Source organism: Plectropomus leopardus, chromosome 4, assembly GCF_026936395.1.
Source record: "Plectropomus leopardus strain MGB_pleo_1.0 chromosome 4, ASM2693639v1, whole genome shotgun sequence".
In the NCBI taxonomy this organism is placed as follows: Eukaryota; Metazoa; Chordata; class Actinopteri; order Perciformes; family Serranidae; genus Plectropomus; species Plectropomus leopardus.
In genome coordinates this window covers 22,645,586-22,666,249 of record NC_142179.1, presented here as the reverse complement: position 1 = coordinate 22,666,249, position 20,664 = coordinate 22,645,586, and the positions used below count along the sequence as shown (strand labels likewise).

Here is a 20,664-nt window from a genome sequence, read left to right as displayed (position 1 = left end):
GAACTGACAAAACTGTTGAGATAAAACACATCTTTAAGTACACACTGCAAACATACTGAAAAATAGTGTGTGTGTGGGAACGGTGAGTACTGAAAGTTTTGAATTATATATCACACTATGATGGAGAGAGGCATTCTGGGTAGAGAGAGTTGGCAGAAAATGCACAGAAAGGACAGAAAGCTGGAGCAGACAAAAAACGAAAGCTGCCAATGCCTAAAAGTTCTTTAGTGTGAAAATGTCCATTTCAGGACCTGTCTGTTTCTCCCTTCCACTTTCCTTTAGCATCGTCTTATCTGTGGCTCAAACTGAGCTTGCCTGGTTTGTTCTACCGCCTCTCTCTGGTTTGAAATCAGATAAGACCGTGCTGTCAACCTGGCCTGGCCAGTGCTATGCTGAAAATCTTGTTTACGGCCCTTCAACAGAGTACATGTCCATTCCAATCGCCCACGACAACAGAGACAGAGCAGGTCTGCAGCAGCCTCTCTGCTGATATCAGGGGAGCTGCAGGCGCAGGGTTACAGCTAAAGCTGAAGCCCCTTGTCTCTCAGATACTGGTGGCAAGAGAGGTAGTGTTTACTTTTCTCTCTTGCCTTGCTATTGAAAGATAAGCCCGACGTCTTCTGCTTATTCATGTAGTGGTGATGTGTTGACTATGGAAAATCAAGAAACTGGGATCTAGTAGAATCCATACATGGATTTTGCACAAAGCAAATACTGTGGAGGAGCTTGTAATATCTCACAGTTATACACTAAGATCATGATATGTCTAATCTGCAATGTAATTTAAATCTTCATGCCTTGAGCGTCATTTTAAAGTATTTCGGATCATACAAAGAATGCATGACGGGAGACTTTGGCCAATCTCAGGTCATTTTCAAAGAGAGCAGCTGTCAGTTAAGTCAATCACTGCTCTTGAAGTGCGGTAAAACTGGCAGCGCTGATCAAATATGAATCAAGCCTCTGTTACTGCATTTCCTGTTTCTCACCTAAATGCTTAGCTGTAAAATGAAAAACGTTTGTGGACTGGCCACTATCTTGAGAAAAGTCAAGGCAAAACAAAGCACCAACTACCACTGGAAGCTAAGAATATCATTTTACTGCTAAACAGATCACATAAGTATGTTTCTGAATACATTTGAGGTGAGAAATAGACAGTGCAGTCATCTATGCTCAGCCCTGTCTAGTTTTGAAGTTTGACCTCAGATCACAAGCACTTGAAATGATTGAGAGGTTTGCTAGAAACTTCTCAACTCTGATTGGTTGTTTTCTATATTTTTGCAAATGCCAGCAGGAGCACCACAAGTTGTCAAAAGACCAGGATTTTTTTCCCCAAATTATTTGCCTCATGTACTACTGACAGAATATAGTGACAGTTGCACACAAAAAACCCTTTTTGTGGCTTTTGCAAAAGTTACGTACTATATCTTTGACTGAACGATTTTGTTTTGCTTTTTCTTGTGACTAAAAGTCTAAAAGTTTGCAAGTTTGCACAGATAATTTAAATCAAAGTGCCCTCAGACCCTTATTTTGCATAGTATTTGCTTCATAATTGAAGATGAATTGATTTAGATTGCACAAGATTCAATCTTTAATGCGTATTGACACACATTCATTTATTCATGCAAATTTATTTCACACATTCAAAAATAATAATCCAATATGAAAGCACTCATGGATTGTTTTCTAATGGCTTGAAATCCTTTAGTCTTTAATTTGCCTTCACACCCGATTTCATAGTTCAACTGCAGTCCATGCCCTGCAGTCTGAGCACATGAAAGCATCAGCTATGATGTCGGGGTTTCTCATAAAAACTGGTGCTGAATAGTTTGTAGAGGTTGTGTGAGAACTTCAGCTGCCATTTCAAAATTAGATTTTCTCAAAGACTGGCTTTTTTTTGTTTGGCTCAGTATTGAAGACCTAAATCTGAAATGTGACAGCACCTTGTTAGGGCAAATAACACCCCTTCAATAGCTAGATGTCAATTTATGCCCTTATCTGTGTTGCAGAGCCAGTGCAGCAATGCCCAGAAATATTTTTCCATCGCTGCAGTTCTCATTCCTTGCTTGAGGAGTTTATAATTTCAACACCCACGATGATCTTTGGATACAGGCCACTGCATGCTCAGTACGATTTTCACTCAAGCAATCTCAATACTGTGCACTGCATGACATCCGAAGGCCTGACAAGCATCATCTGTGATAGCAGAGGGGAGGAGCAGGTGATATTTCAGGAACCATTTAGTGTTTATTATATTTTATTTTTAAATCTCATTTTCAGAACTAACTCATTGGGGAGCAGTACTTTCATCAACCTACACATGGATTTAAAAATATATTTAAACTAAGCAAGTTCTGTAGCAATCTATAATCTCCCGTGTTGTTATTGCTGTAAAAGTCAAAGCAAAACCAAGGATAGGCAGTCAGTCAGTGTGTGTGTGTGCTCTGTATTAGAGGGCAGGCGTGTTTAGCAAGGCTTCAGAGAATGTCAATCAGTTTGTCCCTAGACAGAGCCAAGGGGCTGTTCAGATGTATGATTCTTCAAGGTGTTTTCCCCCTTCAGTCAGCTGAAGCAGCCATTAATGCTAGAGGACACATTTGGCTGTTGGACTCCTGAGGCTCCTCCTGCCACACCACAATGCTTGACTTGGCAGGGATATACTGTGATTTTGTGTGTGTTTGTGTGTGTGTGTGTGTGTGTGTGTGTGTGTGTGTGCGCGCATGTGTGTGTGTGTGTGTGTGTGTGTGTGTCTGGTTCGGGCACAGTGGTAGAGGCTTGTAAGTATTCTTCTCAGCTCCCCCCTCCAGCTCCTGTGTGGCAGAGGCTGCAGGCAGTTAGATCTAGATTGAGAGAGGAGGCTCTGTCAGAATACAGATGTTGTCAAAGCGGGGCACAATGGCACGCGCACACACACACACACACACACACACACACACACACGCACACACACACACACACACACACACATATCAGTATCTCTCTACAAAATCCATGGAGCACCTTGTTTGCCTTTTCGGGACACACAAATCCCAAATACCTGAGTACTGCACTTGTAACTGAGACAAGTAACAACATAGTTCATTGTTTAAACATAATTAAAGCAGGATACATTCCATGATTGTACACATCGGCTCCACTGCTTTCCCAAATGCACACACTCTCCCCCCCTAGGTCACTCCACTGCCTAGTCCTGCACCACCACTCTTTCCTGGGTGTCAATATTTACACAGTCAGTTGATGGAGGGCAATCAAGCACAAAAGTCATTGATTTATGTTTAATAGTGTTTCGCTCAGGTGGCACGGGGTTAATTAGCCTTAAGAGCTTTAAGAGCCAGTTTCCTCCAGGTCAGAGGGTAACTGAATGTTAGAGAGCTCTGCATACAATCACCTTAAGATTAACCACTAAAAGTCAGATTTTCTTCTCTTACAGTCATAAAAATATTTGCTGTGAAGTTTATGCACCTAAGGATTAGACAAACACATTGTTGTCATAAAAGAAGCATTTTTGCATGTCAGTTTGAGCGGAATTGCCTCCTCTAGGCTGCTCTTCACCTTTCACTGAAGATGTGGCTTAGTCTCCCTGGTGTCACAGTGACCAGCTCAGGATACACGAGGGCAGAGAGCAAAGAGATGTCAGTGTCCTGCTCCCTTGACCTGTGCAGCAGGTTTAAATAATGGAGTATGGAGGGGCCACATAAGGCCTGCCTTCGTGATGTGTACACCCATGACTCTACCAGCCTGGAAAATCAATAGTTGGGAGCAGAGTTGTGGCTCCTGGGTCAGTGTGAAGATACACACAGAGAAATGTGCCCTGTGTGTCTCTGGATAAAATAATTATAGTTGGGGCAATGGAGTGAGACTTAATCTCGCCCAGCTCCCACGTGTTTGACTTCAACTCAAAGGTCTAGTGGAGGATTAAGTGGCATTTCGAGGCTGAGGTTGCTAACTCCAAACTTTTCATATGTGCCAATCATGTTAGAGAACTATGATGGCCAACACAAAATGCAAATGGCCCTATATAAAGCATACAGGACAAGCGACCGTCTGCCATTACAACTTGAAGTGCATCAGTAACACAAATAATCATCTGCAAAGTACCTCCCTCATTTCAATCCATGCTCTATTTATAACCACAGTGATTAAATCTAGTGACTGATACACCTATGTGGAAACTAATGACTATGCTTAGTGTATTTCACTGGTGATTCTGACCAGAGTAGCTGTGACTTGAAGTTTTTCAGGGGTGGATTTAGTGATTTGGGGGCTGCGGGCAATCACTCTCTTGCTTTACTGTCCACCCTTCATCTTACTGGGATGTTAGTAGGCTATTTGTAGTGGTAAAGGAAGTACTCAAAGCTTTTTTTTCTTTGGTAAGACTATATATACCATGTAAGTAAGCTACTGCATTTAAATTTTGTAAAGAGTTTAGTGAAGAGAGCAAGACAGGCATTGTCAGCACAAAGTAGGGTAACATTTTCATTTATCAGCATCATAATGAATCTATAGCTGTTTGGAGCCCAGGTGTATTGCTCTGGACCCACAGAAGTGTAGTTGTTTATATGAGCAGTTTCAGAAAACCACAAGCAACAATACCACAGGCCAAGCAATCGGTCCATTCAGGACTGGCATGTTTTCAACAGGCACTATACTAGTGTACAAATAGTTCATTCTAAGGTAACAAAAACACAAGAAATCTTATTTTATGATGATTATATACAAATGAAAACATGCTTATTGAAGTACGCTACATCCCCATATACACATTGGAGCTTTAACTGTAAAAACATTACTTTAGGACTGTCAGCAGTGCTGTCTGACTTTGGTAACAGAATCCAAATTAAACAAAGACTTTATAATGAATCAGTTGCCAGCAGTTGGCAACTAGCAAAAACACTACCAGTCAGCTCCACCTGTTATCATCTGGTGGCTCTTCCTCTATTGTCCTTATTCTGCTGCTGTCAGGCTGGTTGGTCACAGGTCAGGCACAGCAAGTTGCCCTTCAGCAGTAGCCACTGTTTCATTCATGTAAGATAATGTAATAAATACTGTGGTTACAGTCATTTGATTCTACTACAGACGGGTCACTATTAAAATCAGCTATATTTTCAACTTGGTCTCTATACTTGAACTAAATCAATGCACGTAGATACCCCGTCTCTTTATGGGACAAGAGGTTTTGTGTTGTAGTTTTCCACCTATAGCTATTAATTAAGTTAAACATAACTGAATGCTTGCTTACTGTACACCAGTTTAGCAGATTTTGGGTAACAACAAAAAACTGTCAAAATTGGATCTGCTCCAGGGACAGTGGCAGGTGGGGAGTTTGACTGGGGCCGTACATGCATGTTTGTAACTTTGACATTGGATTTACGTTAGAATATACTGGATGGTCACAGTATGGCCAAAGTTTTGCATTTCTCTTGATGAAATCGATATATGGCATACTTATGAAGCTTGCAACTCTTGACAGTATGGCAGCAAATGCTGCTTAAAATGCTGTTGTAAACATCAAAGGATGGCAAAGCGTCTCTCAGCTTTTGTAAAGTTTGGCTCAAAGTTATGGCTCACATCTATATTTTTCCAGTAGAGTACCCCAGGGTTTAATGTGTAAATGTTCAATGTAGTGAATGGCATACAAGAAATTGACAAAGTACAAGAAAATGATACTCACTTTCTCTCTGCTGCTGACTTATTTTATACACTTAAAGCTGTTTACCAATATGTTGTTGTTGAGGAAACATTCATCACCTCTCTCATCCCTTTTCTTTTTTTTCTTTTTCTTGCTAGTATTACAGTATTTGTCCTGTTTTTGTGATTCTTCACTTATCCTGTTCCAGACAGTTTATTTTGGAGACATTGCCTCTGACACTGTGCAGGTCCCCAGACAGTCTAGGAGAGATTCTTGTCATATTTCAATCAGCTGCTGCTTTTGTGGCCTTCCTGTCCTGCCTTTATATTGTGCCCTGGTTGTCACATTACAGTTGTGGCAATGCTCCTGGAAGTGACACATTTCTTGCTTCCCGATGTCAAATGTTGCTGTTCCGAAATACAATAAAAAGTGAAAAGAACACGTCAACAGAGAATAGTTTAGAAACTGCAGGATTTTGTACCCTGTGCTTGGTTGAAAAACGGATGTCTTTCACTCCAGGTTTATTATATAATTGTTGTACTGTTTGTACGCATTATTTAACTGGGAAATGTGAAAAACATGTGCTTAAACAGACTCCTGCATTAGTGCTATGTAAAATGAGCCATACCGCTTTAACACATACTGCAGATTTGGCTTCTGGACTCTTAACAAATAAACTGTAATTTAGAGATGAAGTGACAAATAGAAAGTTTTGAGTGATCTGGTACTCCAGAACTCACACTTAAGATTTTGATATAAAATAGCATTTCCAGGCTCTAAGAAAGTTTGGGAAATGTTAATTCATCTTGGTTTGACAATTTACAACACAGATAATAGCAGCTCATTCTCTGCCATCCAAGACTTCTTGTCAACAGTTTATCAGATGTTTTGTCATACTGTCTCTTTTGCTGTAGGGGATGTATTTCTTGCACTACTGTGGTTGGCCACTTCGAAAAACTGGCAGCATTACTGAGACTATGCAGAATGTTGAAGTATTGTTTGATAAAGGTTTTTTTTTTGTTCTAAAACAAAGTCCAAAGTCCTTTTTTTAAAATATGTTTTTTAGGTTATTTGTTATTTAAGAGTGAGACGTTTACCATTACACCTGAGTCTGTAGCTTGTTTCACCAAATTTGCAACATAGGATAATTTAGTTAATTTTGACATGTTTCACTGATGAAAACTAGAGTGGAAACCACTGACAGTGATCATGTCTGTCTGGGTTAAATTGATCATTATAAGCAGATGACTATTATAACAATTCATTTTTTTATTTCTCATGCAAATTACCATCTAATTGACATTTTTATATATTCATATATTAAATAGATATTAAGTTATGAATAGGAGAGCTTTGCTATTTACTGAAATTTACTTACTGTTCCAAAATAGCTGTTTCATTACAGGGGCATTATGTGACTGGACATTATCTGTCCGCTTTACAAGGGCAGCTTCAACCACAGGTGCTTTCCCCGTGCCCATTCTTTTCTGCCTCCATCACTGGCAGCCATGACTCGACCTAATGACTAGCAGTCTTAAGCTTTGAGGAGACCATGTTTTTCGCTGAGAGAAAATTACTTTTATTATTCTGTCAAGATTTCAATGATCATGCAGCATCAGCCTCAGTTAGCCAGCTAAAAGCAAACATAACAACAAGGCAAAGTTTCAAGGCAAACTGGGGAGAAAAAAAAAGTAAAAAATAGAAAGATGAATAAACAAAATTACTGTAGTTTGATTTCCCCCCTCCCCATATGTTATATAAAAAGACCCCAAATTAAAACTGCATGTGGACTACTCGTATACAGAAATGATTTATTTAAACAGCATTTGAATAGTAATGACCCTCTCCCAATTCCTAGAGTTAGAGTGAAAGCAGTTTTCACTCTAACCGTACCTGTGACATGCACGTAAATATGAGAGCCCTTAAGTTTATCTGCGGTTTGTTATGTTTTTTTGTCCATATGAGACTCCATATGAGACCATAAAGTAGTTTATAGGTGTCCCTTGTATAGCAACACCTTCGGCATTTGTTCACTAGTGCCCAACATCATACATGTTGATCATCACTAACTGAATGAAGAACACAAAATTGTCCTGATGGAAATAGAGAAAAATGAGGAGAAGTCCAAAACGTTTACTCATCATGTCATCTAAACTTCTTAGTCTATTTAAACACATTGCAGTTGTTTTGGTCTCTTCTAACAAGTTACAATTAGAAGTGCAGTACTCAAAATTGTATGTTAAAATGACCTCTGTACACTGCATAAAAGTGATAATTGGTACTCATCAACATTAAACCATTTGTTAAATTACCTTCCAGGCAGGAACAGTGTTTAAGTAATTTAAAGTTTATAAAAAGAAGCAGACATAAAGTGTAGTGTTTGCTTGTTACAGATGCAAACCTTGTCTGAATAGAGTTTAAGCTGCGTGCTACAATATAGATGAGAAACACAGGGGAGAGAATGAGTTTCACTGCAGGAGGAAGATGATGAAAAAGAGTGTAGTGATGAAAAACGTTGGCCTGCACTTATTTTTGTTGGACATATGAAATAAGAAATGTAATGTAAGTGTACACCTGTCACATGTTTTCAGCCTCTGCAGTAAGAGTAAGCCACAAAAGCAGTGAAAACGTCAGGATAAAAAAAAAATACAAAAAAGCAGTCCTATTAATGGAAACACATGCAGGGAAGAGGAGCCAAAGGTTTGATGTCTTGTCACAGTAGCGCATATTGATAAGGTATCTTATTTGTTGAACTGCTACTGGATAACTAAACGATCCATGAGAGCATCTATTACAGTATCAGTAAACCACATGTTTTATCTACAGCTTCTATAGAATCTGAGCTTTACTGACTCCTTATTCAGTTCCACAAATTCATGTGATTTAGAGTGCCGGATGCGGCATTAGGCTCAAAATGAAAGGGAAATTCTGCTTGTAATGTTTTCAGGAGCTCTAAAAATCAAGCTGAAGTAGCCTAAAAAACTCATTAGGGCACTTTAACATGATATCCAGTGAAGCTACTATATAATTGTGAAGAACTGCAAACATTTCTAAACATGGATGTCAGTGGTGTTGTAGGAGCCCTGATAAACAATACAAAGCCCCATTTTGTTTTCCACTTGAGATGACACACTTGGGTTTATTTGCACACACAGATTCAAAGAGAATCGTTCTCTCCTCCCTTTCATTTGACTGGAGTCCTGCAGTCTAATCACGTTTCTGCATTGACCATGTGATTTACACTCCAGCTTCCTCCCACAGTCCAAAGTTATGAAGGTGTTAGGGTAATGGTTGACTCTAGATTACCCGTGTGTGTGATTGTGAGCGTGAATGATTGTCTGTCTGTGTGTGTCTTTCCTGTGATAGTCTGGTGTCCACGGGAACTCTTGTCCACTGACAGCTGGGATTGCCTCCAAAGCCCTCCCCACGACTTTGAAAAGGGAAAGCATTTACAGACAATGAATGGATGGTTATGAGTTACATATTTTGATGAGGCGGTTATTTTCTAATGTTTACACTGTACCTGTAAATGACAAGTCAGTTCTCTCTATCTTTTTTTTTTTTTACTGAATTGGGATAAAAAGTATATCAAAATACCTCATAGTACTGTGGGTTATAAAACAGCAAAAAAGTCATTGTATAAGAGAGTAAAAAAACCCTCAAATAATGTGTCATATGTATTCATATTTTTTCAAGCTTTTTTGATGACATCATGTGCTATTACTTTCTAATGTTTTTTTGATACAAATCGCTATACTATTACTATTTTGGACAACAGGATATGATATGATTATTTTTATGCTATTTTGGGAGACTTGTAATACTATTTCAAGTCAGCAGAGACATACATTTTGAGTGAACATTAATTCATTATAAAATGCACAATAAGATGAATGGTGAAAAGTTCTTCGGCAATTACACCCCATTGCCTTCTATATTTTGGGGACAGAGATACCATAGACATTGGATGATTTTTTTTTCTGATTTTTATGACACTTAACTGTGAGGTCAAACATACTATTATATATCTTTTGTATTTTTTTTTACATATTTTACTAAGACGTGTTAAGACATACCATGCTATGGATTTTTTCTGATCAGTATACTATCATCATGTTTTAACGGCGGATAGTGATTGATTGACGGGTGATGGCATTTGACAGGTTGCGTCAAACGATCTGGGTTTGGAGAGACTCTTTTTTTTTTTAAGGATTTTGAAATTGAGTATAAAGTTCAGTTTATGAACTTAGATTTATATTTTTTTTATTTTTATAATATAATTACTTTTATGAGCTATGCATGACTGCTATTTTTTAAAATGCACTTTTTTTAAATATCACATACCTGAAGTAGCTCCACGTACCCCGAAGTTTATTGTTTTGACATGACAAACTTTGGATGTTTTTTTTCCACTTTATGTACTATGACATATCTCTACAAACTATGATATGTCATTTTCAGCCATTTTTATGACAAATTTGACTTTTTTTCGACATACTATACTATTGCCTTTTCGGTCATTTTTTTGACATGCTAAATTATGAGGATTTTGGCCTTTTTTGGCCTTTATTTCCACTTTGTATACTATAATACATCTCTACAAGCTATCTTATCTTGTTTTCAGCCATTTTTAGGAGCGGTCAAAATTGGACTTTTTTCGACATACTATACTATTGCCTTTGTTGGCCATTTTTTTGACATGCTAAATTATGAGGATTTTGGTCTTTTTTGGCCTTTATTTCCACTTTGTATACTATGATACATCTCTACAAAGTATTATATGTTGTTTTCAGCCATTTTTAGGAGCGGTCAAAATTTGACTTTTTTCGACATACTATACTATTGCCTTTTCTGTCATTTTTTTTGACATGCTAAATTATAAGGATTTTGGTCTTTTTTGGCCTTTATTTCCACTTTGTATACTATAACGCATCTTTACAAGCTATCTTATCTTGTTTTCAGCCATTTTTAGGAGCGGTCAAAATTGGACTTTTTTCGACATACTATACTATTGCCTTTGTTGGCCATTTTTTTTGACATGCTAAATTATGAGGTTTTTGGTCTTTTTTGGCCTTTATTTCCACTTTGTATACTAATATACATCTCTTCAAGTTATTATATGTCGTTTTCAGCCATTTTTAGGAGCGGTCAAAATTTGACTTTTTTCGACATACTATACTATTGCCTTTGTTGGCCATTTTTTTGACATGCTAAATTATGATGATTTTGGCCTTTTTTGGCCTTTATTCCCACTTTGCATACTATGATACATCTCTACAAGCTATTTTATCTTATTTTCAGCCATTTTTAGGAGCGGTCAAAATTGGACTTTTTTCGACATACTATACTATTGCCTTTTTGGCCATTTTTTTGACATGCTAAATTATAAGGATTTTGGTCTTTTTTGGCCTTTATTCCCACTTTGCATACTATAACACATCTTTACAAGCTATCTTATCTTGTTTTCAGCCATTTTTAGGAGCGGTCAAAATTTGACTTTTTTCGACATACTATACTATTGCCTTTTTGGCCATTTTTTTGACATGCTAAATTATGATGATTTTGGTCTTTTTTGGCCTTTATTTCCACTTTGTATACTATGATACATCTCTACAAAGTATTATATCTTGTTTTCAGCCATTTTTAGGAGCGGTCAAAATTTGACTTTTTTCGACATACTATACTATTGCCTTTTCTGTCATTTTTTTTGACATGCTAAATTATAAGGATTTTGGTCTTTTTTGGCCTTTATTCCCACTTTGTATACTATAACGCATCTTTACAAGCTATCTTATCTTGTTTTCAGCCATTTTTAGGAGCGGTCAAAATTGGACTTTTTTCGACATACTATACTATTGCCTTTGTTGGCCATTTTTTTTGACATGCTAAATTATGAGGTTTTTGGTCTTTTTTGGCCTTTATTTCCACTTTGTATACTAATATACATCTCTTCAAGTTATTATATGTCGTTTTCAGCCATTTTTAGGAGCGGTCAAAATTTGACTTTTTTCGACATACTATACTATTGCCTTTGTTGGCCATTTTTTTGACATGCTAAATTATGATGATTTTGGCCTTTTTTGGCCTTTATTCCCACTTTGCATACTATGATACATCTCTACAAGCTATTTTATCTTTTTTTCAGCCATTTTTAGGAGCGGTCAAAATTGGACTTTTTTCGACATACTATACTATTGCCTTTTTGGCCATTTTTTTGACATGCTAAATTATGAGGATTTTGGTCTTTTTTGGCCTTTATTTCCACTTTGTATACTATGATACATCTCTACAAAGTATTATATCTTGTTTTCAGCCATTTTTAGGAGCGGTCAAAATTGGACTTTTTTCGACATACTATACTATTGCCTTTGTTGGCCATTTTTTTTGACATGCTAAATTATGAGGTTTTTGGTCTTTTTTGGCCTTTATTTCCACTTTGTATACTAATATACATCTCTTCAAGTTATTATATGTCGTTTTCAGCCATTTTTAGGAGCGGTCAGAATTTGACTTTTTTCGACATACTATACTATTGCCTTTTTGGCCATTTTTTTGACATGCTAAATTATGAGGATTTTGGTCTTTTTTGGCCTTTATTTCCACTTTGTATACTATAACGCATCTTTACAAGCTATCTTATCTTGTTTTCAGCCATTTTTAGGAGCGGTCAAAATTTGACTTTTTTCGACATACTATACTATTGCCTTTTTGGTCATTTTTTTGACATGCTAAATTATGAAGTTTTTGGTCTTTTTTGGCCTTTATTTCCACTTTGTATACTATAACGCATCTTTACAAGCTATCTTATCTTGTTTTCAGCCATTTTTAGGAGCGGTCAAAATTGGACTTTTTTCGACATACTATACTATTGCCTTTGTTGGCCATTTTTTTTGACATGCTAAATTATGAGGATTTTGGCCTTTTTTGGCCTTTATTCCCACTTTGCATACTATAATACATCTCTACAAGCTATTTTATCTTGTTTTCAGCCATTTTTAGGAGCGGTCAAAATTTGACTTTTTTCGACATACTATACTATTGCCTTTTTGGTCATTTTTTTGACATGCTAAATTATGAAGATTTTGGCCTTTTTGGCCTTTATTTCCACTTTGTATACTATAACGCATCTTTATAAGCTATCTTATCTTGTTTTCAGCCATTTTTAGGAGCGGTCAAAATTTGACTTTTTTCGACATACTATACTATTGCCTTTTCGATCATTTTTTTGACATGCTAAATTATGAAGTTTTTGGTCTTTTTTGGCCTTTATTTCCACTTTGTATATTAATATACATCTCTACAAGTTATTATATGTCGTTTTCAGCCATTTTTAGGAGCGGTCAAAATTGGACTTTTTTCGACATACTATACTATTGCCTTTGTTGGCCATTTTTTGACATGCTAAATTATGAGGATTTTGGTCTTTTTGGCCTTTATTTCCACTTTGTATACTAATATACATCTCTACAAGGTATTATATGTCGTTTTCAGCCATTTTTAGGAGCGGTCAAAATTTGACTTTTTTCGACATACTATACTATTGCCTTTGTTGGCCATTTTTTTGACATGCTAAATTATGATGATTTTGGCCTTTTTTGGCCTTTATTTCCACTTTGTATACTATAACGCATCTTTACAAGCTATCTTATCTTGTTTTCAGCCATTTTTAGGAGCGGTCAAAATTGGACTTTTTTCGACATACTATACTATTGCCTTTTTGGTCATTTTTTTGACATGCTAAATTATGAAGTTTTTGGTCTTTTTTGGCCTTTATTTCCACTTTGTATACTATAACGCATCTTTATAAGCTATCTTATCTTGTTTTCAGCCATTTTTAGGAGCGGTCAAAATTTGACTTTTTTCGACATACTATACTATTGCCTTTTTGGTCATTTTTTTGACATGCTAAATTATGAAGTTTTTGGTCTTTTTTGGCCTTTATTTCCACTTTGTATACTAATATACATCTCTACAAGTTATTATATGTCGTTTTCAGCCATTTTTAGGAGCGGTCAAAATTTGACTTTTTTCGACATACTATACTATTGCCTTTTCGATCATTTTTTTGACATGCTAAATTATGAGGATTTGGGGCTTTTTTGGCCTTTATTTCCATTTTGTATACTATAATACATCTCTACAAGGTATTATTTATCATTTTCAGCCATTTTTAGGAGTGGTCAAAATTGGACTTTTTTCGACATACTATACTATTGCCTTTTTGGTCATTTTTTTGACATGCTAAATTATGAAGTTTTTGGTCTTTCTTGGCCTTTATTTCCACTTTGTATACTATAACACATCTTTACAAAGTATTATATGTCGTTTTCAGCCATTTTTAGGAGCGGTCAAAATTGGACTTTTTTCGACATACTATACTATTGCCTTTGTTGGCCATTTTTTTGACATGCTAAATTATGATGATTTTGGCCTTTTTTGGCCTTTATTTCCACTTTGTATACTATAACGCATCTTTACAAGCTATCTTATCTTGTTTTCAGCCATTTTTAGGAGCGGTCAAAATTGGACTTTTTTCGACATACTATACTATTGCCTTTGTTGGCCATTTTTTTGACATGCTAAATTATGAGGATTTTGGTCTTTTTTGGCCTTTATTTCCACTTTGTATACTAATATACATCTCTACAAGTTATTATATGTCGTTTTCAGCCATTTTTAGGAGCGGTCAAAATTTGACTTTTTTCGACATACTATACTATTGCCTTTTTGGTCATTTTTTTGACATGCTAAATTATAAGGATTTTGGTCTTTTTTGGCCTTTATTTCCATTTTGTATACTATAATACATCTCTACAAGGTATTATTTATCATTTTCAGCCATTTTTAGGAGTGGTCAAAATTTGACTTTTTTCGACATACTATACTATTGCCTTTGTTGGCCATTTTTTTGACATGCTAAATTATGAAGTTTTTGGTCTTTTTTGGCCTTTATTTCCACTTTGTATACTATAACGCATCTTTACAAGCTATCTTATCTTGTTTTCAGCCATTTTTAGGAGCGGTCAAAATTGGACTTTTTTCGACATACTATACTATTGCCTTTTTGGTCATTTTTTTGACATGCTAAATTATGAAGTTTTTGGTCTTTTTTGGCCTTTATTTCCACTTTGTATACTATAACGCATCTTTACAAGCTATCTTATCTTGTTTTCAGCCATTTTTAGGAGCGGTCAAAATTTGACTTTTTTCGACATACTATACTATTGCCTTTTTGGTCATTTTTTTGACATGCTAAATTATGAAGTTTTTGGTCTTTTTTGGCCTTTATTTCCACTTTGTATACTAATATACATCTCTACAAGTTATTATATGTCGTTTTCAGCCATTTTTAGGAGCGGTCAAAATTGGACTTTTTTCGACATACTATACTATTGCCTTTTCGATCATTTTTTTGACATGCTAAATTATGAGGATTTGGGGCTTTTTTGGCCTTTATTTCCATTTTGTATACTATAATACATCTCTACAAGGTATTATTTATCATTTTCAGCCATTTTTAGGAGTGGTCAAAATTGGACTTTTTTCGACATACTATACTATTGCCTTTTTGGTCATTTTTTTGACATGCTAAATTATGAAGTTTTTGGTCTTTCTTGGCCTTTATTTCCACTTTGTATACTATAACACATCTTTACAAAGTATTATATGTCGTTTTCAGCCATTTTTAGGAGCGGTCAAAATTGGACTTTTTTCGACATACTATACTATTGCCTTTGTTGGCCATTTTTTTGACATGCTAAATTATGAAGTTTTTGGTCTTTTTTGGCCTTTATTTCCACTTTGTATACTATGATACATCTCTACAAGCTATTTTATCTTGTTTTCAGCCATTTTTAGGAGCGGTCAAAATTGGACTTTTTTCGACATACTATACTATTGCCTTTGTTGGCCATTTTTTTGACATGCTAAATTATGATGATTTTGGCCTTTTTTGGCCTTTATTCCCACTTTGCATACTATGATACATCTCTACAAGCTATTTTATCTTGTTTTCAGCCATTTTTAGGAGCGGTCAAAATTGGACTTTTTTCGACATACTATACTATTGCCTTTTTGGTCATTTTTTTGACATGCTAAATTATGAAGTTTTTGGTCTTTTTTGGCCTTTATTTCCACTTTGTATACTATAACGCATCTCTACAAGTTATTATATGTCGTTTTCAGCCATTTTTAGGAGCGGTCAAAATTTGACTTTTTTCGACATACTATACTATTGCCTTTTCGATCATTTTTTTGACATGCTAAATTATGAGGATTTGGGGCTTTTTTGGCCTTTATTTCCATTTTGTATACTATAATACATCTCTACAAGGTATTATTTATCATTTTCAGCCATTTTTAGGAGTGGTCAAAATTGGACTTTTTTCGACATACTATACTATTGCCTTTTTGGTCATTTTTTTGACATGCTAAATTATGAAGTTTTTGGTCTTTCTTGGCCTTTATTTCCACTTTGTATACTATAACACATCTTTACAAAGTATTATATGTCGTTTTCAGCCATTTTTAGGAGCGGTCAAAATTGGACTTTTTTCGACATACTATACTATTGCCTTTGTTGGCCATTTTTTTGACATGCTAAATTATGATGATTTTGGCCTTTTTTGGCCTTTATTTCCACTTTGTATACTATAACGCATCTTTACAAGCTATCTTATCTTGTTTTCAGCCATTTTTAGGAGCGGTCAAAATTGGACTTTTTTCGACATACTATACTATTGCCTTTGTTGGCCATTTTTTTGACATGCTAAATTATGAGGATTTTGGTCTTTTTTGGCCTTTATTTCCACTTTGTATACTAATATACATCTCTACAAGTTATTATATGTCGTTTTCAGCCATTTTTAGGAGCGGTCAAAATTTGACTTTTTTCGACATACTATACTATTGCCTTTTTGGTCATTTTTTTGACATGCTAAATTATGAGGATTTGGGGCTTTTTTGGCCTTTATTTCCATTTTGTATACTATAATACATCTCTACAAGGTATTATTTATCATTTTCAGCCATTTTTAGGAGTGGTCAAAATTTGACTTTTTTCGACATACTATACTATTGCCTTTGTTGGCCATTTTTTTGACATGCTAAATTATGAAGTTTTTGGTCTTTTTTGGCCTTTATTTCCACTTTGTATACTATAACGCATCTTTACAAGCTATCTTATCTTGTTTTCAGCCATTTTTAGGAGCGGTCAAAATTGGACTTTTTTCGACATACTATACTATTGCCTTTTTGGTCATTTTTTTGACATGCTAAATTATGAAGTTTTTGGTCTTTTTTGGCCTTTATTTCCACTTTGTATACTATAACGCATCTTTACAAGCTATCTTATCTTGTTTTCAGCCATTTTTAGGAGCGGTCAAAATTTGACTTTTTTCGACATACTATACTATTGCCTTTTTGGTCATTTTTTTGACATGCTAAATTATGAAGTTTTTGGTCTTTTTTGGCCTTTATTTCCACTTTGTATACTATGATACATCTCTACAAGCTATTTTATCTTGTTTTCAGCCATTTTTAGGAGCGGTCAAAATTTGACTTTTTTCGACATACTATACTATTGCCTTTGTTGGCCATTTTTTTGACATGCTAAATTATGATGATTTTGGCCTTTTTTGGCCTTTATTCCCACTTTGCATACTATGATACATCTCTACAAGCTATTTTATCTTGTTTTCAGCCATTTTTAGGAGCGGTCAAAATTGGACTTTTTTCGACATACTATACAATTGCCTTTTTGGTCATTTTTTTTACATGCTAAATTATGAGGATTTGGGGCTTTTTTGGCCTTTATTTCCATTTTGTATACTATAATACATCTCTACAAGGTATTATTTATCATTTTCAGCCATTTTTAGGAGTGGTCAAAATTGGACTTTTTTCGACATACTATACTATTGCCTTTTTGGTCATTTTTTTGACATGCTAAATTATGAAGTTTTTGGTCTTTTTTGGCCTTTATTTCCACTTTGTATACTATAACGCATCTTTACAAGCTATCTTATCTTGTTTTCAGCCATTTTTAGGAGCGGTCAAAATTTGACTTTTTTCGACATACTATACTATTGCCTTTGTTGGCCATTTTTTTGACATGCTAAATTATGAGGATTTTGGTCTTTTTTGGCCTTTATTTCCACTTTGTATACTATGATACATCTCTACAAAGTATTATATGTCGTTTTCAGCCATTTTTAGGAGCGGTCAAAATTGGACTTTTTTCGACATACTATACTATTGCCTTTTTGGTCATTTTTTTGACATGCTAAATTATGAAGTTTTTGGTCTTTCTTGGCCTTTATTTCCACTTTGTATACTATAACACATCTCTACAAGCTATCTTATCTTGTTTTCAGCCATTTTTAGGAGCGGTCAAAATTTGACTTTTTTCGACATACTATACTATTGCCTTTTTGGTCATTTTTTTGACATGCTAAATTATGAGGATTTTGGGCTTTTTTGGCCTTTATTTCCACTTTGTATACTATGAAACATCTCTACAAGGTATTATATGTCATTTTCAGCCATTTTTAGGAGCGGTCAAAATTTGACTTTTCGACATACTATACTATTGCCTTTCTCGGTCATTTTTTTGACATGCTAAGTAATGATCTCTTTAGCCCTTTTTTTCCCTTTTCTTCCATTTTACATTATATAACACGTCTCTACAAGCTTTTGTTATGACCCACAGATGTTATGCCTAGAGACAAATGGAGGTAACAAAGCGCTGTCGTGGTAAACAGGTGGGAAAGCCGTTTATTTTTTAGATGCTTTTGCTTAACAGCATTAGCAAGCAACTTGTGAACACAAAGACAAGGTGAAGGATGACAGCAAACAATAAAATAAACAAAACAAAATTTATACAAAAGTATGTAGGCCACTATTAACAAAAGATACAAACACAAAAACCTACTAAACAGCCCAGCTCATTTTACAACTCGAGTGCTTCCTATTACAATCCACAACAAAACAGCTACACAGAGCACATAGCACAGAGGTGGACTGCTCACATGAAATCACAGCTGCCAGTGTTAAAGTTACAGGACTTAAATAGTCATCAGGAAAACACATGATTGGAGCAAGCACTCATCGAAGGGAGGAAGGTGGGACAACTGGCACCACCCGATTGGTCGGCAGGAAAGCTGTGCAGCAGGAGGAGGAGGAGGGACAAGCCACAGGCAGAGGAACACTCGAGGTAACAGGAGAAAGGCATCCCTAATGGCGTGGCAAACGTCCAATGATATCACCATCCAGAGTCACACTGTTTGAATAACTGGACTGCCACAAGCCTCACTAAAAAAAAAACAAAAACAAAGAAAGTGACCATAACAGCTATAATATTTCATTTTAGGTTTTTTTTTTAAACATTTTAGGATTTGACACATTTTTCGACATACTATACCATTGCCTTTTGGCCTTTTTTGGCCATTCCTTCCACATTGTATAGTATGACACTTCTCTACAAGCTATTATATGTCATTTTCAGGGATTTTTCTGACATGTTGTTGTTTTAAGCCATTTTTTTCGACAAACTATACTATTGCCTTTTTGGTCATTTTTTCGTCATGCTAAATTATGAAGTTTTTGGGCTTTTTTGGCCTTTATTTCCACTTTGTATACTATAATACATCTCTACAAGGTATTATTTATCGTTTTCAGCCATTTTTAGGAGCGGTCAAAATTTGACTTTTTTCGACATACTATACTATTGCCTTTTCGGTCATTTTTTTGACATGCTAAATAATTAATATTTTGGGCTTTTTTGGTCTTTATTTCCACTTTGTATACTATAATACATCTCTACAAGGTATTATATATCGTTTTCAGCCATTTTTAGGAGCGGTCAAAATTTGACTTTTTTCGACATACTATACTATTGCCTTTTCGGTCATTTTTTTGACATGCTAAATTATGAGGATTTTGGGCTTTTTTGGCCTTTATTTCCACTTTGTATACTATAATACATCTCTACAAGGTATTATTTATCATTTTCAGCCATTTTTAGGAGCGGTCAAAATTTGACTTTTTTCGACATACTATACTATTGCCTTTTCGGTCATTTTTTTGACATGCTAAATTATGAGGATTTTGGGCTTTTTTGGCCTTTATTTCCACTTTGTATACTATAATACATCTCTACAAGGTATTATTTATCATTTTCAGCCATTTTTAGGAGCGGTCAAAATTGGACTTTTTTCGACATACTATACTATTGCCTTTTCGGTCATTTTTTTTACATGCTAAATTATGAGGATTTTGGTCTTTCTTGGCCTTTATTTCCACTTTGTATACTATAACACATCTTTACGAGCTATCTTATCTTGTTTTCAGCCATTTTTAGGAGCGGTCAAAATTTGACTTTTTTTGACATACTATACTATTGCCTTTGTTGGCCATTTTTTTGACATGCTAAATTATGAAGTTTTTGGTCTTTTTTGGCCTTTATTTCCACTTTGTATACTATGATACATCTCTACAAAGTATTATATGTTGTTTTCAGCCATTTTTAGGAGCGGTCAAAATTTGACTTTTTTCGACATACTATACTATTGCCTTTTTGGTCATTTTTTTGACATGCTAAATTATGAAGTTTTTGGTCTTTTTTGGCCTTTATTTCCACTTTGTATACTATAACGCATCTTTACAAGCGATCTTATCTTATTTTCAGCCATTTTTAGGAGCGGTCAAAATTTGACTTTTTTCGACATACTATACTATTGCCTTTTCTGTCATTTTTTTTGACATGCTAAATTATAAGGATTTTGGTCTTTTTTGGCCTTTATTCCCACTTTGTATACTATAACGCATCTTTACAAGCTATCTTATCTTGTTTTCAGCCATTTTTAGGAGCGGTCAAAATTGGACTTTTTTCGACATACTATACTATTGCCTTTGTTGGCCATTTTTTTGACATGCTAAATTATGAGGATTTTGGCCTTTTTTGGCCTTTATTTCCACTTTGTATACTATAACGCATCTTTACAAGCTATCTTATCTTGTCTCTTAGGAGCGGTCAAAAT

General features: G+C 35.3%; 2 protein-coding genes across 4 annotated transcripts in view; one reads left to right on the top strand and one right to left on the bottom strand.

Annotated features, from left to right (window-relative positions):
• edil3a (EGF like and discoidin domains 3a) overlaps positions 1-20,664 on the top strand; it is a 155,246-nt gene that overhangs the window by 114,285 nt on the left and 20,297 nt on the right. The gene's annotated exons all lie outside the window — the stretch shown is intronic.
• LOC148189781 (uncharacterized) overlaps positions 18,357-20,664 on the bottom strand; it is a 102,906-nt gene continuing 100,598 nt past the window's right edge. The window contains exon 7 of the mRNA XM_088076863.1: positions 18,357-18,937. Coding sequence (XP_087932989.1) covers positions 18,935-18,937 — 3 coding nt within the window. The 3' untranslated portion in view covers positions 18,357-18,934. The remainder of the gene's footprint in view (positions 18,938-20,664) is intronic.